Source organism: Theropithecus gelada, chromosome 15 (genome assembly GCF_003255815.1).
Source record: "Theropithecus gelada isolate Dixy chromosome 15, Tgel_1.0, whole genome shotgun sequence".
Taxonomy (NCBI): Eukaryota; Metazoa; Chordata; class Mammalia; order Primates; family Cercopithecidae; genus Theropithecus; species Theropithecus gelada.
Genome location: NC_037683.1, coordinates 20,416,648 through 20,433,344, shown reverse-complemented (window position 1 = coordinate 20,433,344; position 16,697 = coordinate 20,416,648). Strand labels below are relative to the sequence as shown.

General features: G+C 42.5%; 1 protein-coding gene across 4 annotated transcripts in view; it reads right to left on the bottom strand.

The window, feature by feature from the left end:
* CDK5RAP2 (CDK5 regulatory subunit associated protein 2) overlaps positions 1-16,697 on the bottom strand; it is a 185,775-nt gene that overhangs the window by 29,290 nt on the left and 139,788 nt on the right. For all 4 annotated transcript variants that reach the window (XM_025359182.1, XM_025359184.1, XM_025359185.1 and 1 more), the window contains 2 exons: positions 5,600-5,648; positions 2,684-2,856 (listed from right to left, as the gene is read on the bottom strand). In XM_025359182.1, the coding sequence (XP_025214967.1) occupies positions 2,684-2,856; positions 5,600-5,648 (222 nt within the window). The remainder of the gene's footprint in view (positions 1-2,683; positions 2,857-5,599; positions 5,649-16,697) is intronic.

The following is a 16,697-nucleotide window of genomic DNA, read 5'->3' as shown; positions in this document are numbered from 1 at the left end:
TCTGGCGCCCACGGCCCTGTACTTTCCGGCTCCTTAAACTTCTGGCGCCCACTGCACTGCACCTCCGTACTCCTTAAACTTCAGGCGCCCACGGCACTGCACCTCTGCCCTCCTTAAACTTCTGGCGCCCACGGCACTGCACCTCCGTCCTCCTTAAACTTCTGGCGCCCAGGGCACTGCACCTCTGCCCTCCTTAAACTTCTGGCGCCCACGGCACTGTACTTCCCCGCTCCTTAAACTTCTGGTACCCACTTCACTGCACCTCCGCGCTCCTTAAACTTCTGGCACCCGTGGCACTGTACCTCCCCGCTCCTGCCTTGATGTCCTGCAAATCTTCTTCCAGCATCTAGTCAGGTCGGAGTCACTCAGGAACTTTTCTGTTTGACTGCAACCTTCCTTGCTGGTTTATCCAAGTCACACACTCATGACTGTGAGAAGGGGACATAAATGCTTAGCAGCCATTGAAACATGCCATCTTCCACTGAGTCTATGGCCAGGAGGCAGAATCATTACTTGGGCTTAAGGAAACATTCCCAGTTGAACTGGATACCACTTATTAATTATGCAGCCAAACTGAAGAGAAGGAAACACTATACTAGCCTTTACAAAATGGGAGAAAAATCTCTCTCTTAGAATAATGCCCTTTTGACAAATGCTAATTCTTTAAAAACGTAAATCCAATAAGCAACCACAAAAAAAAGTGTGCTCTCTCACCTAGCAGGTCCAATTTATAGAATCTGTATTAAGAAAAGCCCCCAAATAAGGGAACAGCTTCATGTTCACAGATATCCCCTGCAGCCTTGTTTACAATTGTGAAATCTGGAAATGGCTTAAATGTTCAGCGACAGGGGAACAGAAGGCAAACTGCAATTCAGCCACTCAATGGACTATTCTAAAGCCACTAAAAATGATGTTATGTAACAACATGTCAGAAAGCTTATGATAGAATGGTAAGTGAGAAAAATACGAAATTATCTCTCTATACAAATCATAAATATGACAAAAGACAAAAGAAAAACTAGATGCAGAGAGCAAAAGGCTGAAGACACACCAAAAAAGATGATGGTGGGCTTACTGGGATGGCTCCCACTTGAGGTAACCCACTAAGAGGGCATAATAAGCCCGAGGTCATGGGTCCACAGAGGAATAAGAAATAGAAGAAATGCCTAAAAGGTTCTACATTAGAAATAGAACAAGGTTGGGGTGGTGGACAGGGTGAAGGGTGGAAAAAGAGGAGCAGGCAAGAGGGAGCAGAGGGAACTGCCTAATGAAAACAATAGGGACCTCAAGAGTTCCAGTTTAAATCATTTGGGTTGCTGCATTGTAAACTCCACTCTCCTTCTGGTTCCTCAATCAAGTCTGCACCAAAGCCTCATGGGAGTGGTCTCTGGGGATTCTCGGAAAGTCACTGAGTTACACGCTGAATGGATACAATACAGAAGGAAGTGGCACTAGGGACAGGGAAACAATTTGTGGTGTGACCTAAATTTGGGAAAGGCAGAATGCAGAGCCAGAAATGACCAAGAAAAACCAAGTACTCAGAAACTCACAAAAACTGCAGAGAGATACTGCCAGCAACCCAAAGAAACTAGGTCTAGATGACGCTGCTGGAGGACCCCAGCTGATACCTCAGTTATGCCACCAATGTGGACTTCACACTCTGGGTATGCCTTCTGTCTTCAAACTGGGCTCCTCTGAGTCCTGAGGGTCCTCAAGAAGCCTCAGAGGCCACCACGGGACGAAGGCACTGTGCTTATCTCTTTCACACACCACATGGGGCCACTGTGAAAATTTTCATCTGCTAACTCAGTCCATGGTCGGAGGCAGAACAAAGGTGTTATGGACTGAATGCTTGTGTCTCCAAAATTCCTATGTTGAAGCTCTAAGTCCCAATGTAATGGTACTACGAAGTTGGGGCTTTGGGAGATGATAGGATCATGAGGGTAGAGCCCTCACAGTGAGATCAGTGCCCTCATAAAACAGACACCAGCTCTCTCACCTTCCTTCCTCCACGTAAGGATACAACCAGAAAATGGCAGTCTGCAACCTGGAAGAAGGCCCTCGCCAGAGCCCACTCATGCTGGCTGTACCCTGATCTTGGACGTCCTAGCCTTCAGAACTGTAAGAAATAAATTTCTGCTGTTTATAAGTCACCCATTCTATGGCATTCTGTTATAACAATCCAACTAGACTAAGATAAAAGGCCTGACCCAATGGGCCATGGGTCACACTAAAGGAAAACAAAGTAGATTCCCACAATCACAAATGTTGTATTTATATAAAAATATCAGAACAGGCGGCTAGATACTCTTGGGCAACTCAAAGGAGAAGAGTCTTTGAACCGACCCTGCCTAAGGATGACTTTGAAAGAAACAATAGGAAATTAACCAAATCTGCACTGACATACAAGTTCAGTGACACACAGCCTGCAGGAAATGGCAAGTCATATATTAAGTCGTCATTTAAAAAATAAAAATAACTTTTCCCCAACTGCCAACCCTTTCAACAACCATAGCTTTCTCCAGTGATAAATGATACCCTGAATGACCAGCATTAGCCCTAATGGGATCTCCTTTCATCAGAGAAATATTCAAATGTCACCACACTCTGCTTACTAAGGTAAGATGGCAAACTATTGTTTTAATCAGGCCATGTTTAAAATGCTTAATGAAGCTTAGCTTACCTTGAGAAAAATTGTTCACCATAACTGAAGTCTTCTCCGTCTCATTATCTTGCTTCTGGTCTTGTGAGAAGAAGGACTTTTCAGACGTTTCATAATCAGAGAGCACATGAGAGGCTGAAGGCTCAGGAGATTCAGGTAGAAGATGTTGGTAGGTTAAGTTGTCTTCCTCAATCCTTAACCATTGAGATTGAAAGATAAATCATCTCCCATGCTAAAATCCCAAGCCAGGACTATGACTTACGAATACCTACGATTACTTTACCCTTAGTAACTTCCCCATGTTTGCAACTTCAGTCAGACCTTTTATTTCTCTACAGCATTAAGCAATGACATTCTAAAAGCAAGAAAGGCTCGGTGGGCTTGAGTTTGGAGCCAACAAGGGGAAGCAGCGGGTTGTGCCTGTCCCACAGCCTGGTTTACAGGGGAGGGACCCAAGAGGACTTGGGTCAACGGTAGCTGTTTACCAAATAACCTCTCTATACCAAGCATTTGAGATTTTAGTTGGGCCTCACAGAAACCCTTTGAGGTAGGGATTACTATCCTCATTTACAGTAGGGGAACTGGGGCTCATCATAAACTGGCCGACTGTCTCACGGCTTGGTCAGAGGCACAGTTTAGATTTCAACCAGGCCTGCCTGGCTCCAAGGCCCCAGAAGAATGTGAGAGCCCAGCCCAAAACCATGAGGTGGCCTATGGATTTAAAAATCTCAAAACTCTCACGGTTTCCAAGCAGGTTTCAATATCATCATTCTAGCAATCATCTGGTTATTAACTTGTATTTCCCAAGGACCACCTAAGCCATGAGAAAAAAAAAAGCCGAACGCTGTGAAAAGGCCACATGAATCTCCATTATAGATAAACTCCTTAACTGATGCTTTTTTTTTTCTCCCACATTTTCCTATTACTTCTTGTCAGCAGCCACAGTCTCATTATTCATGAGCTAAGACAAGAGCAAAGACTCCAAAGCTGCAATGCATTCATTAACAGGTAAACACCTGATGCAACTTTGCCCAGACAGTGTGATGGATGCACAGGCTTGCTGCTGGCTTGCAGAAGTGCAGCATGGGCCAAGGGCACCCACTTAATTGGCTTAGAAGTGGCCCGTGTGAGTGCTAAACTACAGTTGAGAGAGGCAGAACAGAAGGCAAAAAACAAATCTGTCAGAAATGAAAAGGAGTGACACATTGGTTGAGGAGGCTAAAACAGGTTCCATCCCTCAGTCCAACTCCTTCTGCAAGCAACCCCAGCAGTCTTCCTAAATGGCAAATGTGATCATGTCCAGTCCCGGCTTACCTTCCTTCGAAGACTCCCTACTTCCTACAGAATAGGGTTTGGACTTTTAACACATTTGAGGACCAGCCCAACAAAACCCAGCCTGCCTCTCCTGCTTTGACCCTCTATGTGCCAAATACATGCTCAAAGGGACTGTGTCTCCTTTGCCTCAGGCATGGACACTCTCCCGACAGCCCCCAGCCCCTTCAACTCTCACCCTTTAGATCTCAGTTAAGAATGTCCCCACTCTGGGAAGCCTTCCTTGCCCTCTCTAAAGCATGCCAGTGGGATATGACCTATTATTACAAGAATGGAATTGGAGGATTGAACTGGCAGGGATCTCTAACAATATTGCAGTGGGAGAAGAGTCTTTCTTTTAAATTTGCAGAAGCCCTGATTAAAATGTCCTCCTGTGAGCTGTGACACCACTCTGCCTACTCGCTCTAATGATGCAAGTGCCCTTCATGATGCCAATAAAATCTACAAGTCTGCACCCTAGACTGGTCTCTATTTTATTCCCAGAAGCCCAAAGGACCACATCTTTAAAGCAGAGGAAAGCACACAGCAACATTAATAGCACTCAGAATCTTTAACAACTAAATAAAGGAGGGCAAGACCTTGGCATTTTCAGTTGGCCATAGAGACAAGCTAAGAAATTACACAATTCATTTATTCCATGAATATTTTCTGAACTTCAACTACATGCCAGCAACTTGGAGCTGGAGCAGGTAGAGATATTCAAGATATAGGCTTTGCCCTCAAAAGACAATGTGGAATAACAGGAAGAGGACATGCATTGGATGGAGTGTGACAGATTCAAGTTCAAATCCTAGCTCTGCCTCGTAATGGCAAGTATGCAACTCTGACCCATGGCTTCCTCATCCTAACATAGTTACTTCAAACTTTATATGGTGAGAACTAGTAAATGTGAAATGCTTATGGCAGCAGCTGACACACACCAATACCTAATGAATACTAGCTAGCTCCTTTCCTCTTCCAAGGAATTCTGGGAATAGAAATATAAATGTAGAAAGCATTACAATACCATGTGGTAAATGCTGTAATGTAATTATGTCCAAGTGCTACAGCAAGAATCACTGACGCTGGGATGTGGTGGAGAGGGAGGGTACTGGGGTGAACCAGGTTCATTTACATTTGAATGGACTCTGAAGAATGATTTTCAAACTTGAAGAGGAAGAAGGTAGAGTGCACAGCCATGGTGTGGGGAACAACACAAAGCCAAATAGGACTAAAACATAGGGTACATCGGGGAAGGGAAGCGAGGAGAACGCACAGGGGAGAAGAGAACTGGGGTCAGACTGAGAAGGGCCTCAAATGCCAGGCTAAGGAGTCTGGAGTTTATCTTGCTGGTATCTGGGAGCCAACAAATGAATATGTCATCTGGTTCAAATCACCTGATAGAAATGACACAAGTGAATGAAATGAATGAATGAAGGCAACAGAACATATGGCATGAGCTCTTGGTTTTGTATGGCCATTGTCAGTTCCATAGATGTTTATACCTTATTTACAAGAAGCAGGAAACAAACAGAATGGGAAGGAGTCAAAATATTTTAAAAGCTGGCAGGTAAATCAGACCTGAAAAGTCCTGGGAAGTCTTCTTAACAAATGCTACACACTCACCTCTCCATCAGTTCATTCTGGGTGTTCATTTCCACTCCAACTGATTTTCCTGGAAGCAGAAATAACATCAAGAAAGGAGGAGGAAAAAAAAGTGTTTAAGTGTTCCCTAATAATTTCCTGCTCATACATTTGCAGAAGCACTATTCCACTTGTTTAAATGCTCTATAACAATCCTGGATATTTAAAGTAGGATTACCAAGAGTACAGTTCAGACTATAGACTTCTCCTTTATCACTGCATTGACACTAGTTCTAGGTGACAGCACTGAATCTAAAAAGCAATCACGAGGCATTGCTGGTGCAGGTTCTTTTTCTTTCTCTCAAACTCTGATACTAACAGAATATATGCTCATTACAGAAAATGGGTAACGGAATCAAGAAAAGACCAATATCCTGGCACTCCCATAGCCAAGTTACTGGATTTCCTTCCATTCTTTTTTTCGTGCATTTTGGCATGGAAGATACTATATTACAACATAATTTTTTCACTCAGTACGCTATTATAGCAATTTCTCTTACTAAATTTGCTTCCGAAACATCATTTTTAATGCCTGCACTAATATTCCACTGTAGGCATGCACTACCACAATTTTGCCAGTTCTCTATTTGACGCTTAGGTCATCTCCAAATTTTCACTTTTATAAACAAATGAAATAAGCATCTTTGTGCATACAGCTTTATCTGCATTTTAATTATTTCCTTAGGAAGGGTCTCAGAGGTAGGATTTAAACTAGGGAAAGGAGTACATGAGTACAGTTGAAAAACCCACTGTCTACAGCAGGGGAAATGATTTTTAAAAATAACAAAAGAAAACAAAATATAGCTCAGAATGTAGCTGGGCAAAAGATGCTCTGCTCTCTTCCTGCATGTCATCATTTGCTGTTTGAAAGGAAGCACATGAGCCCAGATTTCAAAGAGACTAACAACTTTATTTTAAAAATACTTCAGAACCCTGGAAATTGCAGGCTGGGATGAGCTCTTTGAAGAAACTGATGCGTGGCTAAAGAAAAAAACAAACTCTTCTATAGTTGTACTTGAAAAATGAGACTATAATTAAACTGCACCCACACATGCAATTTTCAAAACTATTCCTAAAAGGAAAAGTTCTCAAACACCACAGTATAGAGGAAAAGATCACTGAATCCTTGCACATTTGCTTTAAGTCTAGAAGTTTCCACCTACAAACTCACAAGGCTGGCTGGCATGGCCACCCAGGTTCCCTATCACCCACCAGGCCAGCCACCTGGGCATCAAGAGTCAGTGCAAGATGCTGAGTGGTGGAAAGTCACCTACCACGGCAGGGCACTGTCACCATCAGAAATGAGTCACACAGGCCTGAGTGACCAGGCACCAGGGCCTGAGTATGGCTCTTTAACATCTGCTATCTCCTTCAGGCCCCACAATGATCCTATGAGCACGGTGTTAGTATCTCTGTTTTAAAGCAAAGAAGTGAAAATCCAGGAGGTTTAATGTTTCAACTATCCCTTTGTCCGATCACACTCTCCCTTACTTTACTACATTTTATAGCTAAGCAAGGGAGATGGAGAGATCCTTATAGCTACTTCAGTCACAAACCTATGCCTCTTGGTTACATCCTGGCCAAAAATGGCATGATATTTTGGCTTCTTGAAAGATAGACAGAGGTTGACAGGCCTTCATCAGTGGATGCTCTCAAAGACTCCACATTTCTGTCCTCTACAATCCTCCTCAAGGGGGAAATCCACACCTGACTGAGTCAGATTTCAAGACCTTTCCTGGAAGAACCAGTTTGTAAAACCATCCCTAATGGGCAGGGACAACTGTATGTTAAAAGAACAGCTTAGTCAACATTTTTCATCTCATACCTGCACTGGGCTGCTTACCAACATTTAGCAGATAACACCGACCCTACAGACCCTGAGAATGGACCATCAGTGCCAGCCCAGCCTTCCAAAAAGCTTAGGACTTACTCAGGCACTAGCCAGGCAAACAAAGTAACATGACATTCTGCTTCACATTCTCACTGTTTTGTTTTTGTTTTTTTTTTTGAGATGGAGTCTTGGTCTGTCGCCCAGGCTGGAGTGCAGTGGCACGATCTCGGCTTACTGCAACCTCCGCCTCCTGGGTTCAAGCAATTCTCATGCTTGATCCTCCTGAGGAGCTGGGACTACAGGCACACGCCACCACACCCAGCTAATTTTTTTGTATTTTTAGTAGAGACGGGATTTCACCATGCTGGCCAGGCTCGTCTCAAACTCCTGGTCTCAAGTGATCCACCTGCCTTGGCCTCCCAAAGTGCTAGGATTACAGGCGTGAGCCCCTGAACCTGGCCACATTCACATTGTTCTTTAGTTGTGTATCTTCCTCAGGAACTTCACAAGGTGGCGACCCTTGGTTTGGGGCAGGCTTTAAGCATTCCAGGTCTCCAGATCTTAAACCCATCAAAAACCTCTCCTCCATTCCTAACCAAACCCATGACCACACCAGGAAGTGTCCTGATGCCACCAGCAGCATGAGTTTCCCCTTCAAATAAGAGACCCTTGAGGAGCTTGCAACAACTCAACAACAACTGTATTCCACCCGTTCCCCTATTACTGTAACAGAGTTCTTTAAAATCAAGTGACAAATAGTTACTGTAGGATTCACAGGGAGATTCACAACAACTAATGCACTGAATTTCTTGATAAACTGCCCCCACACAGGCAACAGGGTACCATCTGTCTAGCTATTCAAAAGCTTAGGATGCATGTCATGAAAATGCTGCTCCCATCTCTCAGGCAAATCTTGTTGCTACGCCTAAGAGCTGTGTAGTGTGAGGCAATAGGAGGACTTCATCTTTTCAAATAAAAAACATCTAGTTATCCCATCCATAACTGAACAAGCAAGAGAAGACTATTATGCCAGACAAACTTATAACTGGTTGACCCAACTTCAGTTTCCTCTCTGCACTGATCCATTCTGTATAGTGCTACCACTTAAGAAGCCTCTTTTGAAACAGTACTTCCCAGCTCAAAATCCATCAGTCCTACAGAGTGAACTTCAAATCCCACAGCCTGGCATCTCCTACATGACCCAGATGTTTCTTCCTTTCCACCTCTCTGGTAATTGGTAGAAACTAATTCTATTCTATTTTAATATTTACAGTGCTCCTCCCAGGTGCCTATGCCAGACACTGAGGATACAGAAATGAATGAGGAGCTACCCTACCCTCAGTGAGTTCACCTGAGTGGAAAGGGTGGACCCAAAAGACAATTACACTACAGTGCTGTGATAAGGGGCTGCAATGGATGCTGTGGGAAGGCACACAGAGGAGACAAACAGAATCTGGCCTGGACCATCAAGGAACATTTAGGGGAGGTGGCAATGGAGCCATATCTTTGATGGAGGGAAAAACTGCTTTATAAAGGTGGGAAGACACCAAGGGGCTCTGGGGAGGGCAGTTCCAGGGATTCTTAGGAGGAAAAACCCTCCATTTTCTCTGAAAGCCTGGATCACTCTGTTAACCATAACATGCATACTCCATTGTTGTCATAGTAAGTCAAAAAGTATCTGAGACAGATCTCAACCAGTTTTGAAGTTTCTTTTGTCAAGGTTATGGACCATGACGAGTGACACTGCCCCAAGAGTCACCCAAGAGAACATGTGCCCAAGGTGATTGGGTTACAGCTTGGTTTTATATGTTTTAGGGAGACATAAGATATCAATCAATATATGTAAGGTATACACTGGTCTGGTCCGGAAAGGCAGGACAAATCAAAGTGGGTGGCGGGCTTCCAGGTCGTAGGTGGATTCAGACATTTATCTGATTGGCACTTGGTTCAGTTATTATCTAAAGACCTGGAATCAATAGAAAGGAGTGTCTGAATTAAGGTAAGGGGTTATGGAGACCAAGGTTTTTCTTATGTGGATGAAGTCCCAGTGGTGGCCACCTCCAGAGGCAAATGTTTTCTACTCAGATCCTTAAAAGGTGCTGGACTCTCAGTCAATCTCTTCGGGATCAGAAAAAGACCTGGAAAGGGAAGGGGTTTCTCTATAGAATGTAAGTGTTCCCTACAAGAGACAGCATTTCAGGGCCATTTCAAAACATGTCAAAGAAATATATTTTGGGGTAAAATACTTTGATTTCTTTCAGAGCCCTGCTATCTGTCATGTGATGCTATAATGGAGTCAGGTTAGAATTTGGTTTCTTATTGCTACAGAGTCTGTTCTGCCAGCCTAAGGATCTCTATTTTAATGTTAATACTGGTCAGTTGTGTGCCAACTCCAAAGGGAGGAGAGTATAATAAGGCATGACTGACCGCCCCCACTTTCCCATCATGTTCTGAACTAGTTTTTCAGGTTTTGGTGGGTTCCCTTAGCTGAGGGAAGGGTCCACTCAGCCAGCTATACGATTTACAATTTTAATTTTGGTTTACATACCTTCCTGAGCTCCCACTATTTGTCAAGCAGGACACCCTTTAAATCAGGAGTGTTTATTGGGTCTGTTGTTTGGCCAGAAATTTAAAAATGAAAGAAATCAGGGTTGTCCAATCTTTTGGCTGCCCTGGGCCACACTGGAAGCAGCACTGTCTTGGACCACACATAAAATACACTCACAACAGCCAATGAGCTTAAAAAGAAAAATCCATAATGTTTTAAGAAAGTTTACAAATCTGCATTGTGCCACATTCAACGCCATTATGGGCTGCATGCAGCCGTGGGCCACGGGTTGGACAAGCTTAAATAATGTCATTTCATCCTCACAAACATCTCTATAGGACAGGTACTGCTATCCCCCCTACAGGAAATCTGGCCCTTCAAGGGATAAATGACCCATAAAGCTGGGATCTGAACTCTAGTCTGTCTGACTCCAAAGGTCTTGTTCTTTCCAACCCAACACCCTTGTGACAGCCTCTATCACAAACTCAGATGTGAATATCAAGTGCAAGCTATAAACAAACCAGGGGTGGGAGGGGGTGGAAGGAATAAATTTTGCTTCCACTTCAGGTGAACAAAGAAAGTTTCCTGGAGGACAGACAGAATTTCTCTAAATTTCTCTAAATGGAAAGGCAGTAAAAGTCTTACAGAAAAAAATAATGGTTTGAACAGAATCATGGAAGAGGGGAAATGCAAGGCCTGGCCCACAGAAATGTTTGACCAGTGCATCCAATTTGATAGGAGTGTGAGAAGCACGATATCATGGTGGTTAGGAGTGTAGACTGTGAAAGTGAACTACGTGGACTCAAATTCAGACTCTGCTCTTCCTGTCTGACTTAGACCAAGTGAATTAACCTCTCTGTTCCTCACTTGTTAATAAATGAGGATAATAGATAATACTTCCTCTTAGGCTGAGAATAATGCCTGGCATATTGCAAGCACCCAGTAAAGATCTGCCTTCCCCACTCCCTCATTGTTTCTCCTTCAGCTGCATCATTATCATCATCATCATCATCATCAGAGGGTGGTGGGCTGGCAAAGGCCCCTTCCAGACTGTGGAAGGCCTTGAGAAGAAACCAAGTTTCAGGTTCACTTCTATCAGCAGAGAACTGAGGCAAGGGTTTCCAGGAGCTATCTTTGTTCGTGTGGTGAGCTCACTGATCAAACTGTCTTCTTTGTACCTTTCCCAGTGTCAAACACAGCTTACTCAAAAATACCTGCAGACGAAATACCACCTGCCTTATTCATATAACAGCTCTTTGGAGGCACCAAGAACAAGGATACAGTGGAAACTCTAGCTGCAACACCAGTTCCTGATCTATTTAGATTCCAGCCCTCTTGGGAATCTAAGTTATAGACCCTCACCCCAGAAAAATGTACATACTCACAAAATCTTGTGGGTTTCCAGATCCCTGGTGGAATCCCCAGTTTAATGGAGCCGAGGGAGAGTTCCCTTATAAGCATTAAGAAACCACACTACCATCCTACTTCTTGGAGCCTGCCAACCAAACATTATTAAAGAGATAGCAAGGATATGCAGAAAGATTCCAATACAGTGTTCTTTATAATAGCCCCAAAATGGGAACAATCTGAATGTTCATCTAATGGGGAATGATTAAATAAATTATGGTACGTTGACACAAAAGAATGCCCTGCAGCCACTAAAACTTACAATGTATATTTATTATCTACAACTGAACAAAGGGAGAGGATGCAAACAGACCCACTTCCATAAAAAACACACATATGAATAAAAAAAGGTCTGGGCATATATACTCCAGGGTATTCAAGCTTTGTTGTGTGATCCAATTATAGGAGTATTTGCTTATCTTTTATTCCACAGTAAACATGTATTGCTTTGTATTAATTTTTTTAAAAGCTATATTTAAATTTTTAAGAACTCATGCTATGCAACTGCCTCAAATATAAAACTCTTTTATGATAAGCTTGTTTCATAATTCAAGAGCCAGACCCCTTGTATAAATCTAAGAAAGAGCTACCTCTGTGTTACACTTTAGTTCCTAAGAAAAGGAGTTGTGGTGAGGTTTCTGGGACTTTTATGCTTTTTGTAGGAGAAAATCAAGTTCTATGTTTGTGTTATCTGCTAAGCCTAAAATGCTTCATCTGCCTGCAGAACCCACAAAGAATAAGTAGGCTCTCCTTGGGCATGTCAAGGTAAATAACTAAAAAATAAATCAAAGGGAGTGGCTGGATGAGGGAGGGAGGGCAGCTGTTGCTCTCTCAGCTCTCCACTTCCTAGGGCCTAGAGTGAGGGCCTTCAAGAAGAAAAGAAGCCAACAAAAAATGACTTGGGCCTGGAAGATACGGCTTTATCATGAGGACTCAGATATTTCTCCACTAATAAAATGAAAACTAGCTTATTTAGAATACCCTTAGCTAGAAGGAAGTAGGTTTTTATAAAGCTGGGAAAAGTCAGGTACTCCTATATACCCTGGTCCTCAAAAGTCCTGGGAACTGGTATTAGCAAAACCAGTCTACAGCAGGTGTAAGCTGCTGGGCCCTTTGGAAAAGCTGGGGGAAAACATTCACTAGGCCCAAATGGGTAAACTACCCCATGTTCTATCCCAGAATTAAACGAACTATGTGGGCCATCATAAGCCATCTATTTTGTACATATGAAGACAAGAGGAACAGAGTCAAATCCTGGTTCCACCAAGTCAGTTGTGACTTTGAACAACAAACTCTTATTTGTTAAGTCTAAGTTCCTCACCTGGAAAACAGGCTGTTCTGAGGATTAAGCCCCAATTCACAACAAGTACAAATACTAATAAGAACTCAGTACATAAGAACCATGCATTCAGCACTGAGGCAAGCAAGGCTTCACATCCATAATTTAATTCCTACAAAGACTCTACCAATTAGGTATTAGAATGCTAAATTTACAGGTGAAGAAAGAAACTGAGGCAAGGAATTAAGTAAATTTCCTAACATACACAGCTTACAAGTGGGAAGCCAGAGCTCTAATCTGGCCAGCCCAGTTCCAATGACTGCATTCTTCACCACTAGGCCCATTTGTTTAGATATATAAGGTTATATCTCTATGCCTCAGTTCATCATCTATAAAACTGAACTAATACATTTTGCCTCCAAGGTCATTGTGAAGTTTAAATCAAATAACCTATATAATACCAACTATAATACAAGTAGCTCTAGTAGGAAAAGTTTTTTGTCCAGAGACCTGATTTGAATCCCAGCTCTGCCATTCACTCCATAAATGGTCACAGATGAGTTGCTCACTCTCAATGGGCCACACTCTCCACAGCTGTAACACTGGACTCACTGATTAATTTATTCATTCTCTCAAAATATGTGTTGTGTGTCCACCATACACCAAACGTTATCTATATCCTAGCACTACAGCAACAAACACAACAGACAAGATCCATGCACCTTTGTGGGACTTACTTTCTACAGGGAAGGCAGAATAATCAACATATAACATGCAAGATGGTTAAGATGGTTATGGGTAGTAAGCACATAACATGCAAGATGGTTGTGAGTAGACCGGGGAAAATAATGCAGGGCAAGGCAAAAAGGGGAATGTCAGTGATAGGCAGGGGTGCCTCGCTATTTCATAAAGAGCTGTCAAAGAGCACCTCGCTGATATGATGACATTTGAGACAAGGCCTGAAGGGATCAGGGACACCAGAGAGAAGAGAAAGTGCAAAGCCCCTGAAGGAGGAGCTGGCTTGGGCATGCTAGAAAAACTGCAGGGTCAGTAGCTGGGGCGGGGAAGCAGGAGAGGGTGGGGCGCCAGGAGTAAGGAGAGAGCGCAGCCAGGGCAATGGTACAGGGCTTTGGAGGCCTTTATCTGGACTTTTACACTGAATAAAAAGGAAAGGCTTTGATTTGGGGGCAGAGATGGGACATGATCTGACTTACATTTGTAAAAGATTATTGATTACTGTGTGGAAATGCACTACAGTGAGGCAAGGATGGAAGCCCAGAGGCCAAACAGGAGAGGCCTGCAGCATCCAGGTGAGACAAGAGAGGCAAACTGAAGCGGTGGCAGCAATAAGGTTGTGAGGACTGATGGAAGACATGCAGAAGGCAGGGCTGCACAGAGGCAGCCAGGGAGGGAGAGGAGAACTGAACTCTCAGTGGCATCATCTGGAAGCCAAGTGAGCCAAGGAGGGAGGAATCAACACGTCAAATACTGCTGCAGTCTGAGTAAGATGAAGACTGAAAATTGATCCTTGGATTTGGCAAAGTGGAAGTTGTTAGTGTTGGGCAAACTGTTTCAGTGGAGGGGTTGAGATGACTGAGAGTCCAGTCCCAATGGGTTTAAGAGAGAAAGGGAACTGGAAAGCAATACTAATGGAGATAAAGGAAAAGGACAAAAATAATGACTTCACAGAGCAATTTAAAAGGATACAGTTTTGACTCTGGAATCATATTCATGTTATGCATATTCAAAAAATTAAATCAATAAAAATAGGGTAAAAAAACTCTAAAATTGAATACAAATAAAAACAAACGAATCTAATTGTGTTTCAAATGACTAACCCAACAACGGCTGTACAAAGAATGAAACCAAACAACTTTTAAATTCAAGAACATACTATAGTACACTTTTAGCCTAAAAACAAAGAGAACCACTTTAACAAACAAATCTTGAACTGGAAGAGTTCCAGATTTGTTTATTAAAGTGGTTCTCTTTGTTTATTAAAGTGTTTCTCACTGTTTTTCACAGTGGAAAGGGTGGAGTAATTCTGTAACTATGTGCATATATTACAGAATTGAGTAAATCAGCAGATATGGTGATGTTGTCAGAGCCAGGGTTCTTACTGTTGGAGAAGGGAAGTAAAAATATGGAAGTGGGAAAAACAGGAAAGACCCCAGTGAGTTTGGACTGGAATTAAAGCCACCATTGTGAAGTAATGATTTTTTTAAAAAATAAATTATGCATTTACACACACACACACAGCCTGCTAAAGGGCCTAGACACAATGGTACCCTCGTAGCAATGAACACACCTAGCACCAAATCTTGGTTGTTAAATATCATTCCTCACTAAAAGGAATAAAGGCTCTTGGAGAAATGGCTCATTCAGGGCAGGAGCAGTACAGGATGAGCATGGAAAATCTATTTTGTCCCAGAAAGTAAGGAAGTGCTCCCAAAAAGATGGAGACATGTCGAAAGAAACTGCCACTTACCAAATCTGGGACAATATGATATGAATGTCAGAATGGATAATAGTCCATTGAATAAAATAAGAATCTTCAAGCCCACAATGATCATAAACAAATAAACAAGAAATATATTAATAAAAGGAGTTTAACAGAGAACGCATCCTTCTAGTAAATGCCACCTAATACAAATGAAGAAGGAATGTGATTTAAAAAATGTTACTGTTGGCCGGGCGCGGTGGCTCAAGCCTGTAATCCCAGCACTTTGGGAGGCCGAGACGGGCGGATCACGAGGTCAGGAGATCGAAACTAGACTAGCCTGGCTAACACGGTGAAACCCCGTCTCTACTAAAAAAATACAAAAAACTAGCCGGGCGAGGTGGCGGGCACCTGTAGTCCCAGCTACTCAGGAGGCTGAGGCAGGAGAATGGTATAGACCCAGGAGGCAGAGCTTGCAGTGAGCTGAGATCCGGCCACTGCACTCCAGCCTGGGCGACAGAGCAAGACTCCATCTCAAAAAAAAAAAAAAAAAAAAAAAAAGTTACTGTTAGAAAAAAACTGTCATAGTAACATTTGACTTGGACAAGAATCATCAATATATGGTAGAACTCATGGTAGAAGTTTGAAGAGGAAGAGAACACATACAGCGTTACAAAGTATCTTCTACAAATTACTCATTCATTACATAGGTTAATATAATTTACACTGGAGAAAACTGACAGACATTACCTTAAGAAGTGATCAAAGTTAGTATCACCAAAAATGGGATTGATATTGTGTGCCTTGTTAAGAAAATACCATAAGAACAAAATAGTATGTAGCATTCCTGCCAAAACTGCATAGCCAATCTAATCTAACCAATCTAATCTAATCATGAATTGAGTCTTAAGAACAGATAATCCCAAAGTGAGGGGCTAGCTTGAACTATTCAAGTATGTTCACATCATGAAAAGAAGACAGGGTGAGGAACTACTGCAGATTAAAGAAGACCAGAGACACATGACAACTAAATGTAATGTGGGGACTGGATCCTGGATCAGGATCAGGATCCAGAATAAACTGTCATAAAAGACATTATTGAATTAATTATAAAAATTCAACTATAGGCTGTATATTAGATAATAGTATATGAGACAACACTGTTTCTGCTTGTGATAATAGTACCATGGTTAGGTAAGATAATGTCCTTGGTCTGAGGAACCACACCCTGAATTATCCAGGGAGAAAGGAACATCATAGCATCAATCAATCCACTCTCCTAGGGCTCAGAAAGATAATAGTAGAGTGCGTGTGTGTACAGACGGGGAAAGATAAAACAAATGTGGCAAATGCTAACAACTGATGGAGCTGGGTGCATAGTAAATGGGAGTTCTTTCCTGTAGTCTCAAAAAAAAATTTTGAAAATTTTGCCTAGCACATAGCAAAGGTTTCTTTCATCCTTCCCCTGGCCATCCTTAACTCTTCGATACACTTTTTAACTGATAAAAATTGTGCTTGGTTGATTGGATTTTTTTGGTTGCCAACATTTAAAACACACAAGTTTTCACCAAAAAA